Raw genomic sequence first — 19,535 nt, 5'->3', positions numbered from 1 at the left:
AGGAATCAGGAGGCTGCAGTGGTTGCATTGAAGAGTGTATTTCCTGAAGCCTGCAACACAAACTCTGATGAAGAAGAAGAGTTTGACTTATACCCCACTTTTCTCTCCCATAAGGAGACTCAGGGTGGCTTCCAAGCTCCTTTCTCTTCCTCTCCCCACAACAGACACCTTGTGAGGTAGGTGGGGCTGAGAGAGTGCTGAAGAACTGTGACTAGCCCAAGGTCACCCAGCAGGAATGTAGGAGTGCGGGAACACATCTGGTTCACCAGATAAGCCTCTGCCACTCAGGTGGAAGAGTGGGGAACAAAAATGGTTCTCCAGATTAGAATCCACCTGCTCTTAATCACTGCACCACACTGGATTCAAGCCCACTAGCACCTTAGACTTACAAGCTTTTAAAGGTATAAGCTTTCAAGAGTCAAAGTTCTTTTTGTTGGTATCTGACAAAAAAAGCATCTGCTCTCAAAATCTTATTCTCAAAAATCTTGTTGGTCTCTAAGGTTTTACTGGACTCGACCTTAGAGCTGTCCTACTCTTTGAAAATCTCTGATGTAAGTAATAGCGAAATATGGTTTGCCTTCACTGATGGGATACTAATAGTTATATTGTTACTGTGTTCTGGTGGCCCTGCCTTAGAGAAAGAAATGGTTCCATTTCAATGTTATCTTTAGCTGGGGGAACCCCTTCCTAGATGTATGCTGTTTGCCCTGATGCCAGCCTGGCTAAATTTGCCTTGGCAGCCATATTAGGAGCTAGCAAAGCCTTGCTTTGGAGAAGGCGAGATCAAGGCTTTCCTCAGGCTATGCTAATAAGTGGCCAAAACCCTCAGCAGCAGACTGATCCAGAGATGGGACATCTGCATGACTACCCATTGAGACGGGGGCTTGCCAAGCCAGTCAACCGCCTTGCTGTATCAAGGTAATTTCATCAACAAATGCAAGTCTTCCTGAATGCAAAATCTAATTCTATCAAGCAGCCATGTGTGCTGATTACCTTTTGCTGAACTTCCCTGAATGTCTCCTAGAGACTATGAGCCTGCTCCAGGCATGGGTTGTAAGGGTCTGTTACTCTGGTCATCAAATGAGACTGGAGAAGGTTTCAAGAGCTTTATTGGAACCGTGTCAGCCCAAGGCTCAGATAGCTGAAACTCAAGTTTGGATCTCTGGCCTCGGTACATACCTGTAAGTTACAGAAAGGTTCAACCCATCATTCCCCCACCCTTGCATTCCCATAATATCAGCATGTGAAAGGACGGTGGGAATAGAGGCATTGTTTGGGACAGACAGCTCACTCCCTCAGAGAAAGACAGATAAGAGTGGACGTTCAAGCTGTCTTCACTAGTTACATGCAAGCAGGGGGAGGCCTCCTTAGCCTCGGGCGATGATAACGGCTGAGCTATCTGTGACCTTGAGGTGGACGTGCCAGGCCAAGAATGGCGCAGGCCTGACATGGGGGAAGCCTCCATCTTGACAACCCCTTTGTCCACCCTGCCTGGATGCAGTTTGCTTTCTGGGAAGCTCCTCCCTACCCTTAATCCAGTCAGAGCCAGGAAATCCATAGATTCTCATCCTGGACTCGTTCTGAATTCCTGGACCTTACATCTTTGACATTCTTTTGTTCTTGCTCTTATAACTGTTGCTGCTCGGTCAGCCAAACCTGTGCAGTCTCATCCTCTCCGCTTGAACAGAGGCTGCTGACTCCATTTTTCTGTCTTTGGGGTTTGGGGACATTTACTTGCCACACAGGAGCACCCCTCTACTGCTTTACCGTATTTTTTCCTTGGGATCTTTGGAAGGTCTGCGGCTCTAACGCCCCTCCTCCCAATCTGTGGATCTTCAAGACAGACAATGTATTGGAAGTTAAGGTGATTTTGGTATCCTGAGACTTGCAGCTTTAAAGAAAAAGAAATGGAAGAGATGGGAATATTTCTCTCTTTAGCCATTTTATTTTTTTTAATCTCTGTATATCTGTACAGGGACTTAGGGAGAGATAAAGCTGGTTACCCAAATATGGAACATGAGGTTATTATGCTGCCCTAGACCCTACTTCAGCCAAACAAATGTTCCCATATTTTCAGATCAGAATATCTGAGAAAACCCACAAAATATGACTATGGTAACTGAGTCTTTTGTAAGTGGCTGACTCTTGTTAAGATATGGTTATATTTATTGAGATTAATAGTTTTTTTTACACGACTAAGCACAATCGTTCTTTGTGTGTGTGGCCTCTGCTACTTAATATCCTTTGTGGGGGCATTTTAGAGAGTGTCTCTCTTCTTTTTTCCTTTTAGTTCAGATTATCAGAGAAGCCAGTATTTACTGTAGGTTTTTAGATGCATTTGGATATCCATACTGACTATCCAGTATATGAGTGATGTAGTTGTTAAGAGTGTTGGTCTAAGATGGAGCAGACCAGAATTCAGATCCTCACCTTGGGACAGTCTCCCAGGCTAGCCTGACCTACTTCACAGGACAGTTGTGAGGAAAAGAGGTAGGGGGAGAAAGCACTTCCTTTCAAACATGAATGAAATATTTACCCAGATAGTCTCAGCAAATGAGGTAATTACATTTTTCTTCTCTTCTTATTTTTCTTTGACTGTGATTCAGACTATTATAAGTTTTTTAAAAATTAAAACCACATTATTTTTTTGAAATATAAATAATAGCATATCAAAATAATTTAATATAGATTACTAAGTATGGGCCTGGACCAGGTTCAGCCCCATGCCTCCCCTAGGAAATTGAGATGTCTAATGGCAGGTAGATGCAAAAATATGATACATTGGATAGCTCCCATTTCTTCCAGGAAGAAAATTATAGAATATCATGAACAGGAGATCCGTTACCTTCAGGATGTGCTGCTGGCTATGGAACAGACCTTTGGGGAGAGTGAATATGAAGGCAAGCTTGACTTCCAGAGCACAAGGGATGATGTCAAGAACAAGGTAATGTGCTAGAATAAACAATAGTGAATTCAAGGATTTCTCTGGAAGGGCAAGGATTCTAAACACACTATTTCATATACTTGATTATCACGCATCACCACGTACTCCCATTATAACTGTTGGTGTATACAGAAGAAGAAGAGTTTGGATTTATACCCCACTTTTCTCTCCTGCAAGGAGACTCAAGGTGGCTTCCAAGCTCCTTTCCCTTCCTTTCCCCACAACAGACACCTTGTGAGGTAGGGTGTGTGTGTGAGAGATCCAAAGAACTGTGACTAGCCCAAAGTCACCCAGCAGGAATGTAGAAGTGCGGAAACACATCTGGTTCACCAGATAAGCCTCTGCCACTCAGGTGGAGGAGTGGGGAATCAAACCCGGTTCTCCAGATTAGAATCCACCTGCACTACACCACACTGGCTCTTGCTTGCTAGTACTAGCAGATTCTTGTTTGCTAGTACTAGCCCTATAACCTCTGCTTGGATAGTTTTCCTTCAGAGATTTGTAACCATAGATAGGGGTAGGCAATACCCTAATAAGTGTGCTCTATATATACAGAGATTTTTCTGTCAGTTCTTACACATATAAATTACTAAGTATAGGCCTGTGTGGCTCAAACTGTGAATGGACTGTTGCACAGTTTCTCTTAAGGCAGAACTAAACCGTACAAGAAACATGGAGCTGCTTGTGTTCTGTATACTGGAACAATATGGGCCGCTAGTCCCCCATGCTACACATTGGCTCATCTGTAGCCTGCATCATTGGCTGGCTGGGGAGGCAAGTGACGTCGTATAAATTATATTACATGTGACCAGAAAATGGATAGAAAGGCAGCTCCACTGTGTTTTGTATAATGTCTAGGGCAGGGGTAGGGAACCTGCGGCTCTCCAGATGTTCTGGAACTACAATTCCCATCAGCCCCTACCAGCATGGCCAATTGGCCATGCTGACAGAGGCTGATGGGAATTGTAGTTCCTGAACATCTGGAGAGCCGCAGGTTCCCTACCCCTGGTCTAGGGGCAACCAAGTACCCCTCTGTGAGAGGTGCCACTTCCCAGAGAACTGAGACTATGGGCAAGTCATCCCTGTGCTTCTCTAGCTACAAGGCTTTTTCTACTTGAAGATCCCCAAGCATGCAAAAACCTCCAGTTTAAGGAGTCAGTGCTCCCTACAAGACTCAAGTCATGTAGCACCTTAGAGACCAAGCAGATTTTCAGGGTGTGAGCCTTCAAGACTCAAAGCTCCCTTTGTCAGAACTTTGACTCTTGAAAGCTTCTATCCTGAAGATCTTGTTGGTCTCTAAGGTGTTATTGGATTTGATAGCACACTGTGAATAAATAAAAAAATAAATAAAAGTATTAAATGCCTTATGCTTTATATGTTTTATATAAGTAGAAGTAGAAATATTTACTGTTTAAATGGTATTGTGTAAGATATATTTATGAAGATTTTGGGGATGATAGAATGTAAGGTCTGGAATTTGCTGTTGAGAGTAAGAATGCATGTTTAGAAATATGTATTTGTATGAGAAAGTCAGTATTTTCTTGCACTAACAGCATTGAATGTGAACCTGTCCTGAACCTTTATAATGGTGTTGTAAATAAACCACATGACCCCGAGTGTCTCTGAAGCTAATGGGAGGAATCTTGCCAGGTGCCATATTGTTTTTGACACTTTATGGAATATCTAGCCTTAGAGTGGCCTTGGCCAGAGACTGTTATTCTCCAAGTGACTGACAGACTGTCCCGAAGATGCCCTTAGGCTAATTTAAATGTTAAAATCTCCACTGGGAAGGAGCTGTCTTACCATTTTAAGATCATACATCAGGTGTAGAAGTATGAAAGGAGCTTATCCTGTAAAAGGTTGGATAAAGATGATGTCAGCTATTGTGATAATGATGCAATGATGATGCAGTGATGATTGACAGATGTATCAGATGTAATTGTATAAAAGGCAGAAGTCTCCGCTCAGTACTTATTCTTGCATTGGAGGAAGGTGCCTGTTCGTTTTAGCTTAATTCAAATATGTATCCATACTTCTCATGTCTCTGGAGTCTAATTGGATTTTGGATTCCAGAGATTTACAAGACTGGATCACTAAAATGTGATAACAGACTGAACTGGTTGGTTGAAGCAGAGTAGGTTAAAACTTAATCCAACAAAGACGGAGGTCCTCTGGCTGGGCCGGGGGGAGAGACCAAGGGAATTCCAGCCGCCTATATTGGAGGGGGGGGGGGGTCGCTTTGGCCCTCGGGCATCCCACAACTCAGTAGGCCTGGGGGTTCAGTCCCCGCTTCTGGACTCTCCCGCCTTTGTCAATGGAGCAGCCAGGTGGGCCCATGTTACCCAGGGTTGCGTTTTCATCTCTACGCCAACGGGCGATGTGTCAGCTCCCCTATCTCTCCCAGACTGACCTGGCCACCGTTGATCCACGGCACGGTCCACCTGCAGCGGGGTTAGATTACTGTAACTTTCCGCTTTTCACGGGCCTTCCCTGCGATTGATCCGGAAGTTGTGCTGGTCCAGAATGCAGCGGCGGCTAAGTTACCGACAGGTGCAGGGTGATTACTCCAGACCATATCACCCCTGTGCTCGCCCGCCTGCACTGCACAGCTCCCAGTGGAGTTCCGGATCGCGTCTTCTCAAGAGTGCTGGTAATAACCTTTAAGGCCTTACTGGCGGCATGGGGCCCTCTGCCTTATCTGACGGACCGTGATCACCCGCCCATAAACCTGGCGTCCTCCATTAGGCCGCTCCGGTGCAGTGGCAGAATTGCTGGCGCACCCTCTAGCCCACACATGACGATCGCGGCTGGCCTTCACGACCGGGCCAGGGCTCTTGCTACGGGCTCTGGCCAATTCCAGCCTGGTGGAAGTCTGCCACCCCCCATCAGTCCTGGGTCTCCCTGCGGGATTCAGGTGAGAGTTCCTGCGGGGCCTGTAAAGATAGAATTATTCCACCGGGCTCTTTGAGAGGCTGGCCACGCTGTTCTACTCAAGCCCCCCACTGAAACTCTGCGAATTTCCATCTTTGCCATTCATCTCGGTTAGGCCTGCTGTGACTCCATCTGGGCCCACCCTGTTCCCTCCTTTCTTCTTTCCTCTTTTCCCCTTTGTTTTTAGCCTTAGGAGCGAGCCTGTTTGAACTGTTTACCTCACGGGTTGAATGGCTTGGATTGTTTTAATTATATGTAATTGCTGCGGAGTTTTAATGTTTACGTTATGTTGTTGAGTTGCTGTTAATAACAGCCATGTTGTTGAGCCGCCTCGAGCCCTTCGGGGAAGAGGCGGCCTATAAATCTAAAATATAAATAAATAAATAAATAAATAAAACTTAGACTGTTCTACTGAAGACCAACACAGCTACCCTCTGAAACTATTCTCCCCATAAGTAAACTGAAGTTTGCTTTAGAAGGACACTCCTAACCATGCTCATTGGAGCCAAAAGGAACCAGTTGACTAGACAACCCCAGACCAGGCAGGGAAGAAGAGGGGTGAAGTATTGACACTTGTTTATTTTCCCCCAGAACTTGGAAGAGAAGCATTATCTGCGCATGCAGTTAGAGGGGAAAGTGGAAGAGCTGTGGAAACGCTTCCAACAGGCCTTGCGTAACTACACCGAGGCAACAGAGGACCGTAAAATTGCTTTTGAAGCCCTCAAATTAAAAGATGAGAAGAGCACAAAGGAAATCGAGATGCAGATGAAGAAATTACAGAAGATACAGGTGAGTGGTTCTTCTGAGGCTTATTGAGTCAGGGAAGATATTAGATTTATGGGCAATCCAGTCACAGGTGTATGCCTTTCTACAGATTATAGTCTTCCTGAGTGGTTCCTTCAGCAAAGTTGTTCTTCTAAAACCATAACAAGTCCTCTCTCGTCTTCCAGCTCAAGCATATTTTCTCCCAGTCCATCATTTAGCTACCCCATCAATTATCAGGTTCATACAGGTCTCCCCTTGAGGCAGTTGTTATGTTTACTGCTTGGTTGGGATCACATGAACCTGTGCCTCTGTGTGTACCCAGCCTCCCGAAGTCCTGTGATAGTAGAATTTTTCAAAAACCTGTATTATTATTTCATCCATGTATTTTAAAACCTCCTGTTCCTCTTTCATTCTTTTAAAGTACTCCAAGCAGTTAATAAATGGTGATGTTGGAAAATGCTGTCAAATCACAGCTAATGGAGACCCCCCCCCCTTGGGTTTTCAAGGCAAGACAGGCTTAGAGGTGGTTTACCTTTGTCTGCTTCTGTGTGGGCTGAGAGAGTTCTGTAAGAACTATGACTGACCCATGGCCACCCAGCAGGCTTCATGTGGAGGAGTGGAGAATTGAACCTGGTTCTCCAGATTAGAGTCTGCTGCTCCACCACTCTGGCTCCCAGTCAATAAATACTAATATCCAATATAAAAACCAATAATAAAATTCAACCATTGATTTCAGCAAGTGGTAGCCCATCCCACGCAAAACCTGTTAAAATTGTTGACTATTTCACCTGATTCAGATGTGAACAGATCTAGACATCATCCGCATATTGGTTGCTGCCAGTATGAGAGTTAGAGTTGTTTCAAGTAATATGAGGTTGTCCCTCCTCGTGGCAAAGAGTGGTAAGCTAGGGTACTGCAACCAAAGCTCTGCTCACAACCGGAGTTCAATTCTGAGGGAAGTTGGTTTCAGGTAGCCAGCTGAAGGTTGACTCAGCCTTCCATCTTTCTGAGGCTGGTAAAATTAGTACCCAGTTTGCTGGGGATAAAATGTAGCTGACTATGTAGCTGGGCATAAAATGTAGCTGACTATGAAACCATAAATATAGTCTGCCTAGTAAATGTCATGACATCACCCCAGAAGTCAATAATGACCTAGTGCTTGCACAGGGGACTACCTTTACCTAGCCCCCCTTATGAATAGTGGAAATCCCAGCCTGGCCTTAATTCCAGCAGTAGCCACAGAACTGATTGTGTGGGAGCTATCAAATATATCATTTAGTTTGGTGTCATCCAATATACAGAATCGGAGAGTTAGAAAGGTGCAAAAAACTATCAGAGCTACCAACTGTTGAGTCTGGGTAGATAGGATGGCTATGCAGGAATTCATTAAGTAGCAAATCACTATGGATGGGCCTGTTCTGCACAAATTATTTTTTTTAAACCATTAAATCTGTGCTTCCTTCTTGCACAAGATCTGGATAGCTTCTTTCAAAATACCAGTTTTCAGTGGCAAGGACAGTGCTTTTTCCTGTAGCCGGAATGTGCCCTCTCTATTATTATTAGGACCTCATCCTCTCACTGAAGAACAAGATTGCAGCTCATGCACGGGAGAGCGAGGAGCAAAACCGGCTGGTCCACGATAAGAAGGAGGTGGTGTTGAAGCAGCTGCAGAAGCTCAAGAGTGAAATGAACCGGGCAAGAGCCAAGGCCCGCAGCAATCTGGCAAAGCTCACCAGGGAGAGTGGTGCTACTCTCAAAACGCTGCAGCACGTGGTAAAAAAGGTGAGGTTTGGTAGGCCCTTTCCAGGTGGTCATAGTTCAAAACCCTTTCCCCTCACAGATTCAGAAAGGGAACAAAAAGAGGAAAACTGATGATGGATAAAGAAGTCGTGTGTAAATCTAACCTCTAGATGTCATCAAATCTCCAAGAGTCCTAGGTATACCTCTAAACGGAATTTGAATTCCAGTGGAGAAATCTGTGTTTAAAAATCAAACTGGCTTTAGGCTCCTGATTTTCAAGGCAGGGAAGCACCAGGAACCAAAGGTTTTGCCTGAGACGAGGAACTCCAGCCAGATCTTCCTTTCTGAAGACTGTACCTATATGTATTATTTATATCATCAAGTGAAAACAGTGCAAGTGTTTACTATTTTATGATTCCACAGGCCTGTTATAATACATGTGGAAGTAACGGTGTAGAACAGCTGCATAATTGTGGTAAAAGAGACAGCTTGCACCATTTTCCTATGTGACAAATGTAGATCTCCTTTTTCCATGTGGTAATATCTTAGGATAGGCAAATTATACATTATATGGCTTTGGAAGGTGAGCAGCCTCTTCTACCCATATGTTGGAAACTCAAAATCCCAAACAAATATACAGATGCCGTGGAATATTGCTATTTTTTAAAAAAAATCCAAACTGGCTAAGTGTGTGGTTCAGAGCCTGGTTCTTACATGGCTGTTGGAGACTAAGAAGTTACCTAAATTACAAACCTTTGTAATTTTATTGTTATAGTTTCTGGGAACTGAACTTTTGTAAGGAGTCCGAAAAGGCTCTAAGAGCTCCCTGGTCTCTCTGAAGTATTCCCAGAATTCAACAAAGAGGTGAAATTATTAAGAATTTGCACCAGCGCAGTCCTGGAAAGCATGCTCCTATGCCAGAACTATAGGGAAAGGAGTATCTGATTGCTGTTTCATGTCATGACAGGGTGAGCTGATCCTACGCCTGGCTGAGATGTGCCGCAAATTGGAGTCTGAAGAGGAGAAGGTGCTGCCATTTTATGCCTGTTCCCTGGACTGGGAGGAACAGAAGACTGTGGACAAGGTGGCCCTTGAGAAACCAGTTGAGCCACTAGCGCAGGTGAGAGTCGGGGGTGTACATCTGTGGGCAAATATTGCTAGTTTGGTTTATTGTCCAGATAAATCGTTCTGGAATGTGTGTTATATTGTGACTCCAGGGCTTTGCTAGAAGACAAATGGAGCTTCTTGCAGAAGAAACAGTAGGAACAAATAAAATTAGTGTGGCTGAAATTTGCTTCTAATTCTTCCACAGAATGTATTTTACTTGTTCCTCTGGCTAGACAGACACACACACACACACACACTGATTTATACTGACTTATACTCTGTTTCACATAAAGATGTTAGTAGATTGTATATTCCTCCACCACAGAACAAAGTATTCTGCAACTTCATTGCAGAGTGCTCCACCTGGGTCCTAGTGCCTATCCAACTGTACTCCTCCCATCTATTTGAAAGCAAAAATACATTTTGTATAAATGCTCTTGTATCAAAATACCATGTTCAATAATGCAGAAAATAATGGTTTTGACAAAGACAGTCTGTAAATATGAATGATAATTCTCATATTTGTTCGAGACTATTCTAATGCAGAAGTGTAGAATCTTCTGCACCGCTGCACCTCAATGGACCGAACTAACATCTTTATGTGAAACAGAGGATAAACCAGTGATCTGTTGAGGTCAGTATTGTCTGCTCTGGCTGACAGTGACTCTACAGGGTCTCAGGTGAAGGTCCTGCTGCACAGCAGTTTTAACTGGAGATGCTGCCGGTTGAACCGAGGACCTTCTTCATGCAAAGCAGATGTGTACCAAGCCATGTTTCCTCCCAGAGGTGGGATTGAAATAATTTAACAACCGGAGCCGACTCTCCCCACAACCCACACCCCACGCTCAACCTGGGGACTTGTTTGGCTGGCAAGTTTGGCGCCACCTTCCTTCCCTTGCCAGCCAAACAAGTCCCCAGAGGTTGAGGGGGGAGGTGGGGCAGTGGCTTGCTGACAGCTGCTTCCGCCTCCTCCTCAAACTCTTTATCAGCAGTGGCCCTGGCCGCCACCGATGGAGATTGAGGGGGGAGGCAGGGCCACAGCTTGCCACTGGCTGCTTCCGCTGCCTCCTCAAACTCCATCAGTGGTGGCCCTGCTGCCTCCAAAGACAAGGAGCAGGGCCACCACCAATGGATTTTGAGCCAGGGATGGCAGCCACCAGTGGCAAGCTGCGGGCCCAGTGGCTGCTGTGCCCCCCCCCCCCAGCTGTTGCAGTCTGCCCGGCTGAAATGGGGGGCGGGGGGTGGGGGCAATGGGGGGATTAGCTACCAGTTCTACCGAAGTGGCTGAATCCCACCACTGGTTCCTCCTCTAACTCTTCCATCATAAAGTGCTGTTCTTCTTTGTGATCTCTGTCGTGGATTTGCATGACAGAAATATGCCTTAGCGATCCTGTTTGAAGCTTAGCCACCATCTCAGAATAATCATCTTCTGATGTAGAATCTGGGCAGGTGCAGCAGGTGCCACACACAGCAATCACCAACTTAGGAATAACACTAAGCAGGTGTTATTGCTACCCTGGCAAATTCCTGCCTAGTTGTCCCCAAAACAAATCAGTTCTATAATTCATTCACTCCAGACTATTGCATTCTCTATGTCTTTTATAGATGATGGATGATTATGTGGGCCTGGAACGCTTCTGGCAAAGGTACAATAAGGTGAGGCTGGAGCAGCTCTCACTGGAACGGACAAAAGCAGCATTGGCTCAAGACAACGAAAAACTGCGGCAGTTGCTCAAGCAATATCTGGACGGCATCTCTGTGAATGATGAGGTTCTGAGCCAGATCAACCCACTGATGATCGTTAACCAGCACAACACTGGTCCTGCTGTGCCTCCGATGGTGCCTGTTAGTGATGCCCGGGTCAAGAAACCCATCTATAACATAGTGGAAGCAGCGCTTGAGGTCAAGCATATCCTTTGAGCCAATCACGTGGGACTTTCATTCCCTGCCCCAATAAACTAGCCCCTAAGAAAGGGGAAAAGCCAAGCTGCCATGTTTTGAGGTCTCTTGCAGAGAGCTATTCCCACAGCAAGTGGCTATTAAAGAGTCAAACACAGCTGAGTGATGCATCCTTGAGTTTTCGCTTCCTGGCTGGCAGGCCCACAGAGCAAAGGGCATACAAGGGAATCTATGGGAGAATCTCACCATTTATGATGGGCCTAAAACAATCCTGCAACAGCCTCTATGAATGTAAACATTTGTTTTTACTATCCTGTGAAGTGGCTGCTTCTCAGTAAGGGGGGCGGGGGGCTAGAAACTTATTCAGGCATTGACTTATTTCTATATATGCAAGCTGTTATTTTCCCTCCATCCTTCATTTATATGTCACTTGTCCTCGAAAGAATCCTATAAGATAATTTATGCCAAGGCATCAAAGACCAGTGATACTGGACCCAAAAAAATGTTGTTGGCAGTCCTATCTACCACAATGACCCTATGAGCTACTATGCATAGCAGTGGGACTTGACTGTTAATTGTATCAATTTTAATACCAGTTTAGCTATCATAGCTGTCTCTCACACACACACTTACGCAGAGCGAGGTGTAGTTTGTAAGGATGCTGAGAATTTTTTAAGTGATTCCTGGACTGCTCCCAAAATTTCCTGGGAAGATGAAATGATTGTTAAAATTGTAATCACAAAACGTATAGTATGGGGATTATACTAACACAGGGGACGTGTGAACAGTTTCACAATCCTCAGGGCATCCTTGCACTCCAGACTTGAAATATTTTAAAAATCATTTTCTCTTCCTGGGGAACCCTTGGTCATCCCATCTGCCAGTATGAATAGTGAGCATATGAGGTTTAGTGTAAGCAAATGTGATGTGTACATATGCATTACCAGGATGTGAACTGGTGGTGATCTGACCAGAAAAAAGGATGTTCAGCTTGTCTTAGACTCTTCTATGGAAATGCCAACTCAGTGTACGGCAGCAGTTTTTGTTTTTAAATGATCAGTATCTGAATTACTTTGTATTCCTCTCTGGCACAGCCACCTTTGGAAAACAGATCTGGTCACCCCATCCCAAAAAGTGTATCATAGAGCTGGAAAAGGTACATAAAATAATAACCAAAACTATCAGAGGGTCAAAATGATAATTGGCTCCTGAGTTCAGAATGAAGGTGACAAAGAAGAGGCATGACGGCGTCTATAAAATTAGGCATGGCATGGAGAGAATCATGCTAGATTTCAGGAGCATCCAATGACGCTGACTGGCAACAGATTCAGAATAGAGATGAGTTCTATCAATATCTGTTACCCATGCCATCTAATGAGCTGAGGTTCAGAGGTTCTTTTCCTCTGAAAACCAGCTTCATGCCCTCTTTGAGAGCTTCACAGAGCAGCTCCAGGGGCCTGCAACCTGCGGCTCTCCAGATGTTCATGGACTACAATTCCCATCAGCCCCTGCCAGCATGGCCAATTGGAATTGTAGTCCATGAACATCTGGAGAGCCGCAGGTTGCAGGCCCCTGAGCTAGATGCTGGATTGGATGGATTAGCCTGATCCAGCAAGGGTCTTCTTATTTCTTTTTGATATAGCATGTTTTACTGAAGTGTTTATGTAACAGGCCATCATGATAATGTCACCTAGACACCCTTCCCTGCTTACAGACTGTTCCAACCACTGGATCCTAGCAGATGGTCATACCCTTTTGAATCTTCCTAGGACAGGGGTAGGGAACCTTTAACACTCAAAGAGCCATTTGGACCTGTTTTCCACGGGAAAAGAAAACACTTGGACATAATGGTACGACATTTGTAAAATAACACTATATATATTGGGGTTTTTACCTTTACTCCGCTCATTCTGAAAGTGCATGGATCGCCCGCCCTGCTGCCTGCAAGGTAGAATCAACTGGCTCGGCCTCGCCAGCCCGGCTGAAGCGCCTGCCCACTCCAGCGGGGTGGGCCGAGAGAAGCCAGCGCGGCTAACCCGACCCGCGGGCGGTTGGTGCACCGCCCTGCTGCAGAGGCAGGATGAAACCCAGCAGCTGCGGCCATTGGAGCCACAGTGCAAGGGCAGAAGAGCCGCATGCGGCTCTTGAGCCACAGGTTCCCTACCCCTGTCCTAGGACCTTGCTGGGACATGCCCAAGCCACACCTCCTGCTCTCACCACTCTCTTGTGAAAATGTGAGCAGATCTCTTCTCACCCAGCAACAGAAGAAGCCATAAAGTAATGCTGAAAAAAGAGAAGGGAAGCTTTTATTTCTTCTTGGCCTTGTTCTTCTTTTCCTCCTTCAGTTTCTTCTTGGAGGGCCGGGGCGAACTGGCCTTCTGATAGAGGTGGTAGCCGATAAGCCCCAGAAGTGCCGGGACAAGCCCTATGCAGAGCAGGGGCAGCACATCATTCAGCAGCTTCTGCCAGTAACTCGCTCTGGAGAGCCCTACCAGTTCCACCTCAAACTGCAGGACTGCGTTAGCTGGAGAGAGGAAGAGGCACTATGAGTCAGGGCTAGCGACATAGCACCACTAGAGGCAAGACAAGATTATAGGTGCAGACCACCTGCCTGAAGGAAGCGTGGCACACCAACCTAATTCATCGGGAGAAGCCCTGCAGCAGCTAGAGCAGAACCTATTCCTGGCAAGGGAGACAGAAAACCTAGTCCTGCTTTTCTGTGTGAGGACTGGATTGGCTGTGTGAGCAACCAGGCAACTGACTGATGGTCATTATAGTTGAGGGATACCACAGTTGGCAAACAGGTGCTTGTCTACTTGCAGTGATACTCAACCCTCCTGGCTGATTCCCAGAAAGCAAACTCATATGCTCACCTCACCCACTAAGCTGATAAATATTGCAACCACATATGAATTGGTACACACTAGCAAAGAGGTCACCAAGTGGGTCCATAGCCAGTGGCAATTGTGAGGTGGCTTTCACTTCGGAGACTGAATGTCTTCTCACTCTGCCCCACTCCAGCTACCAACCAGGGCATCTACATTTCCTAACCCAAATGGCAAGAAACGTCATTTGGAGCTATTTATGTCAGCAGCCAAACTTTCCTCCCCTAAACAATCTTGTGCACTCAGCAACACTAACACTTTGACTACTGCTTCTCCCACAAGCCCATGTCTCCTACATTTGTCCCATCCAGCTCCACAGTTCATGAATTCCTGCATCTTCACCATTGTTAAATCTCACAGGAGAGCAGTGCCCCAGTTGAGCCTTGGAATATTTCCAAGCACATAACGAATAGCTTTCTTGTTACCAGAAAAATATTTAGGCCTAGAAGACTGCAGGTTCCACATAAACTTTAGAGCCAATTCCTCTCTTTTTAACAGTTAAACTATTGCCCACATTTCTGCTGCTTGATTCATTCAGGAATGGCAAAAGAGCAGTGAAAGGGACTTTTGTCTTTAAGCAAATCAGAATGATACTAGAATACATTGGGCCAGCTCGACATTTCTTTCACCAGCTTTTTTCCCGTACAGACAAAAAGCCATGCAGCCAGAAACAATTCACATGTGGCTATCCTACAGCATCAGAGTGGATTTGCCGCTTCAAAATCCCCATCCTATTTCATCTGCCTGTCCTTCCCCACCCTCCAGTGCCCCGCCAAGAAACAGTGAACCATCTGAACATCTCAGACAGCAAAAGCAGATGACACAGATAAAGCAGAGGACACAGTCCTCTGAGATCCCGTACCAAGATATCTTGTCAATGAAATATCAGTGAATTGAACTGAGTGGCCACTGAGTAGATACTATTGACAGGATACTACCTGGGACAGCAGGCGGGGAGCCTCGTTTGCCATATGCCAAGTGAGGGGGGATAATAACTTTCCGTTTCTCCCTGCCACAAAGAGGAAAGGCACTGTCAGCAAGTGAGGACTACATGTTTGCACACAATACTGTCAGTTTCGTTAAGAATCCTAGAAAGCATGAATTACTGAGCACAAAGTCTTTTCAACTGATTTTGTGGGGCAGGTAAGCTGAGGGTGGTAATAGAAAAGCTAGTCAGATATGTCAGACTTGCTCTGAGTATTAGATTTTTTTTCTATTTTTGCGCAGGGGCTTTTGTTTGTATGACTGAATGGAAGGCTACTGAAACATTCCAAAGTTAAGAAACTGGAGTGTTAATAGAAAGGGGATAAATCATCACTGCTGTAGACATGCATGGAGTTTTGGAGAAGGGGTCTTGGGTATGCTAAAAAAGGAATTTTATTCCAAAAAGAAATAAAATAAATGCAGTGAATTCCTCCATTGTCCTTGACCATGTAGGCAATTGGCGTATTTAACCATTTATTTCCTTTTCCATTTATTTCTTGCCTTTTCCCCAGATTGAGGGGTTTATAACGACTTGCATAAACATACATTCAAGCCTGCATGTGAACAATATAATCTTACACCTTAGAACAAACCTAACCATGTGAAAATAACGTAAAATCATAAAAGACTCAACTTTCCAACCTGTTCTCCTAATGCACAGGTGTCAAGCTTCATTAATAGCCCTCAGATGTTATGGATACGGTTCCCATGTCCCCTGCCGGCATGATGATGCTGGCGGGGATGATGAACTATGGTCAACATCTGGAAGGCTCACAGTTAACGATATGATAATAAGTGCTGTCAAGTTACAACCAACATGGCAATCCCTAATGCTACTCCTATACAGTACTGCCCAACACAGTTTCCTGAAGGAAACCAGGGAAGAATATTCCTTGATCCTGACCTCTCCTGAAATGCTCTTCAAGGGCACGGACTACCAGGGAAAAAGTGCAGAAATGGTCCAGAAATATCTCACAGCCATAAGGTATGATGAAATCTGCAAGAACTGATCAGAGGAACAAAGTGGTCATATGAGTTCATATATAAAGAGGCGATCTTTTGTGTGTATGGATCCTAGGCCCAGGGCTTTAAAACCAGCACCTTATACACATGAGTGATATGTTCATAAGAACACAAGCAAAAGCCTGCTGGATCAGACCAGAGTCCATCTAGTGGATTACAAATCCCAATTGGCCATGCTGGCAGAGACTGATGGGAATTGTAGTCCATGAACATCTGGAGAACCACAGGTTGCAGACCCCTGGATTAGTCACTGCTCACCCATAAGCATTCTAGGAGCTATAGTTTGATGAAAGTGCTGAAGATTCTCTTGTTAAGAGAATTCAGTCTCACAAAACTACAGTTTCCTAGAAAAAAGGAAATGACTATGAAACCAGTGTTAAGTTTTTAATGTTTATGTAGCCAGAGAGGTACACGGTCATCTTTATAATGGCCTCAAGGCCAGGGTGTTACCGTGGCAGAATGAAACCGAGTTCCAAGCCAAGCTTACCAGAGGCTACTTACCCAACACACATGTCCAGCAGACCCTGTTCCAAGCCTAAGTGGGAGAAAAAATAAATAGGAGACAAGTTACGAAGATGTTTTTCTGTGGCTTTCCACCCTCTCAGCTCCTTTGCATGAGATCCTGTGGCCTAGTTTTCATTGACATGATAAACCTATCTTTGGGTAAAGGCTCAGAGGACAATGTTTCTCAGCACAATTAACACACGTAGAAGAACATCTTGTGGGAGCGTCATGGCTGCTGGTGGCCACAACTGCACTGTTAAATATTGCACAGTGATACAGACATACAGGAAGAGGAGCAGACATCCAGGAACAGGAGGAGAATGAAAAAAGAGTTGGTGATGTGGGGCCAAGGGGGCAGGGGCAAAGCGAGGTGGAGGGGGCAGGGGCAGAGCAAGGTGGAACGGTGTCCGGGGAGCGCGTGCGCTGGCCCCTGGCACCTGCCCCCACCCGCGTGGGCGGCTCCCTTTCTTGATGCGCTACAGGGGTGGCACGCCCCACCCCGCCCTGTGGGCGCTACAACACTGCAAGGTGGGAGGAAAGGCAAGAGGAGTTGGCCTCCTCAGTGGGTGCCATTAACTCACCAACAGTCTTCTAGAGCAGGGGTCTGCAACCTGCGGCTCTCCAGATGTTAATGGACTACAATTTCCATCAGTCCCCACCAGCATTGGTGCTGGCAGGGGCTGATGGGAATTTTAGTCCATGAACATCTGGAGAGCCACAGGTTGCAGACCCCTGTTCTAGAGAAATGAACAATGGGCTTTACTGCTAGTGTGTGTGTGTGTGATACACACTTCAGTCCTGCTTATATTATAAACATTCAGTCCTCTGATACCCTACCTGCCATCTGAAGTGGTGCAGCCCAAACACAAAACTGCCAACTTAGAAAGACTTTGCTTGCAATATCTAGTATGAAAATATAAAAGCCAGAGGCAAAGCAAAACATACCAGGGATGACTTGTCTTTTGCCCAGCTCTACTTGCAAAGGATCACGGGAAACAGAACTATCAACAATACGGCCATTTTGGAGGGTACCCTGCAAAGGAACAACATGCACACCCAAGAGATTCAACTTGCAAAGGAACAACACGCACACCCGGGATATTCAACTTGAGCAAGTGCGATCACAGCTCTCTAATACCCCCATTATGCTGAACCTACTTCACAAGGTTGTTCTGAAAATAAAAGGGGCAAGGAGAAAAGAACGATGTTGTAAACTGCTTTGGGTCTTTATTGGGGAGGAAAGAGTGGTATAAATAAATCCATGTTTAAACACCAGTCTACTTGATATCAAAGCAGATACTCCAAAACACACCCAGCTCTGCACAAAACAAGCAGGATTGCCAAGAGGCCTGAGAAATGCTCTGCCTTATATTATAAGTGTTAGTGTGTTCAAAAGGACAGTTAAAGCTTTTCAAAACATGGAGGTAAATAACCACACCTAGTAAATTGGCCTCTAAAGGGGACATCCCCCCCCCTCCAAGTGGGCTGGCATCCATCCCTAACTGCAGAAAATGCGCAGAAGTGCGGAATCCCGCCCAGCTCGATTTTCTGCTTGGGCTCCCAGAGCCCCCCCCCCCCTTCTCAGATCCGCCCCAGTCAATCACGGGGAGGGCGGAGTCCAATGGAGTCCCCCCCCCCCCCTCGCGAGGGAACCCTTTGCTGCCGCCAGTGCTGACGTGTTCGTGCGGCTTCCCTCGCCCCGCCGGGCTCCTCCTTCACCTACCGTGTAGTGGATTTGAATCGTGTCGCCCATCGCCGAGTACTCCGTGCAGTCCTCGAGGGCGCCACCATGCAAGCAGAAAGCAAAGGGGCTTAGAGAGATTGCATCAGGTTGCGCCTGAAGCACACTGTGGATAAGCGTGCCAAGAGGGTCTTTGCCCCGCCGCGGGGGGGGGGGGGGTCAGAACAGGAATGAGCGCATCCTAGAGGCCACACGCGTGTCAGGCTAGTTTGCATTCTGCCCCGCTTCCAGTCGCGAGCATGCACGGAGAGGGGCATGCTTCCTTCCCCCAGCTGCCGCCTTTCGCAGCAGAAAGGTCTCCCCCACGCCCGGGAATCAAGCGAGAGGGTGGTGCACGTAGCCCCACCACGCGGGCTCACCAAGATCTCCAGCTGCACAGTTCGGAGCTCAGTTTCGTTTTTGCTTTCTTCCGCTTCTTCCCCCTCCTCCTGGTCCCGACTCGTGGCCCCCCAGCCCAGGAGGAGGAGGAAGCTGAAGAGGAGGCTGCTGCAATGGCGAGGGAGCATCCTGAGAGAACGGCGGCCCTGCGGCACGGAGACAGCGGCAGCTGCTAGGCTTGTACCTAAGCCCAGGGGTGCCTCCTGGCGCCGCCTCCTCCTGCCCGCTTCCCCGCCCCAGAGGACAGAGCCTCTGTCTTGGCGAACTGGCCTTTCCCAGGGAAAGGATTTTCCTTTGGAGAACTGTGGAGTTGGAATCCATGTGTTTGTCGTCGACTCTGCTCTGTGTAGCACTCACAAAGTGGCACTCCAACCATTAGATATGACTTCCATTTGACAAAGTTAGATGCTGGGCAAGTGGGAAGGGAGGAAAGCAACCTGGTTGATTTATTTAACTTTCTGTATCCCGCTTTTTCCACCAGTGGGGACCAAATGGAGAAGGGTTTGTCCTCACAACAACCCTTTGAGGTAGGTTAGGCTGAGAGAGAGGCTGACCCAAGGTGACTGTGAGATCCCACAGTAGTGGTAATTTGAACCTGGATCCTTCAGACAGAAATGCCCTATCTCTGGTATTT

At 46.3% G+C, this 19,535-nt stretch overlaps 2 protein-coding genes across 7 annotated transcripts in view; one reads left to right on the top strand and one right to left on the bottom strand.

The window, feature by feature from the left end:
• Nucleotides 1-11,543, top strand: part of CCDC65 (coiled-coil domain containing 65) — a 30,954-nt gene extending 19,411 nt beyond the window's left edge. For all 5 annotated transcript variants that reach the window (XM_048491486.1, XM_048491487.1, XM_048491485.1 and 2 more), the window contains 5 exons: nt 2,806-2,944; nt 6,467-6,664; nt 8,204-8,422; nt 9,348-9,500; nt 11,093-11,543. In XM_048491486.1, the coding sequence (XP_048347443.1) occupies nt 2,806-2,944; nt 6,467-6,664; nt 8,204-8,422; nt 9,348-9,500; nt 11,093-11,407 (1,024 nt within the window). In that variant the 3' untranslated portion in view covers nt 11,408-11,543. The remainder of the gene's footprint in view (nt 1-2,805; nt 2,945-6,466; nt 6,665-8,203; nt 8,423-9,347; nt 9,501-11,092) is intronic.
• Nucleotides 11,544-13,664: 2,121 nt separating this feature from the next.
• Nucleotides 13,665-19,115, bottom strand: FKBP11 (FKBP prolyl isomerase 11). Of its 2 annotated transcripts, none has more exons than XM_048487738.1 (6): nt 18,875-19,115; nt 18,506-18,593; nt 17,728-17,815; nt 16,780-16,813; nt 15,210-15,280; nt 13,665-13,910 (listed from the first exon to the last, which is right to left on the bottom strand). In XM_048487738.1, the coding sequence occupies exons 1-6, from the start codon at nt 19,027-19,029 to the stop codon at nt 13,693-13,695; spliced, it is 654 nt and encodes a 217-aa protein (XP_048343695.1). In that variant the 5' UTR covers nt 19,030-19,115; the 3' UTR covers nt 13,665-13,692. The 2 variants fall into 2 exon arrangements, with proteins under 2 accessions (XP_048343695.1, XP_048343694.1); XM_048487737.1 differs by having other exon boundaries at nt 18,506-18,570; nt 18,883-19,115.
• Nucleotides 19,116-19,535: the final 420 nt, after the last annotated feature.

Source organism: Sphaerodactylus townsendi, linkage group LG03, assembly GCF_021028975.2.
Source record: "Sphaerodactylus townsendi isolate TG3544 linkage group LG03, MPM_Stown_v2.3, whole genome shotgun sequence".
NCBI classification, from domain to species: domain Eukaryota; kingdom Metazoa; phylum Chordata; class Lepidosauria; order Squamata; family Sphaerodactylidae; genus Sphaerodactylus; species Sphaerodactylus townsendi.
The sequence above is the reverse complement of the archived record's forward strand: the minus strand, read 5'-3'. Positions and strand labels throughout refer to the sequence as shown.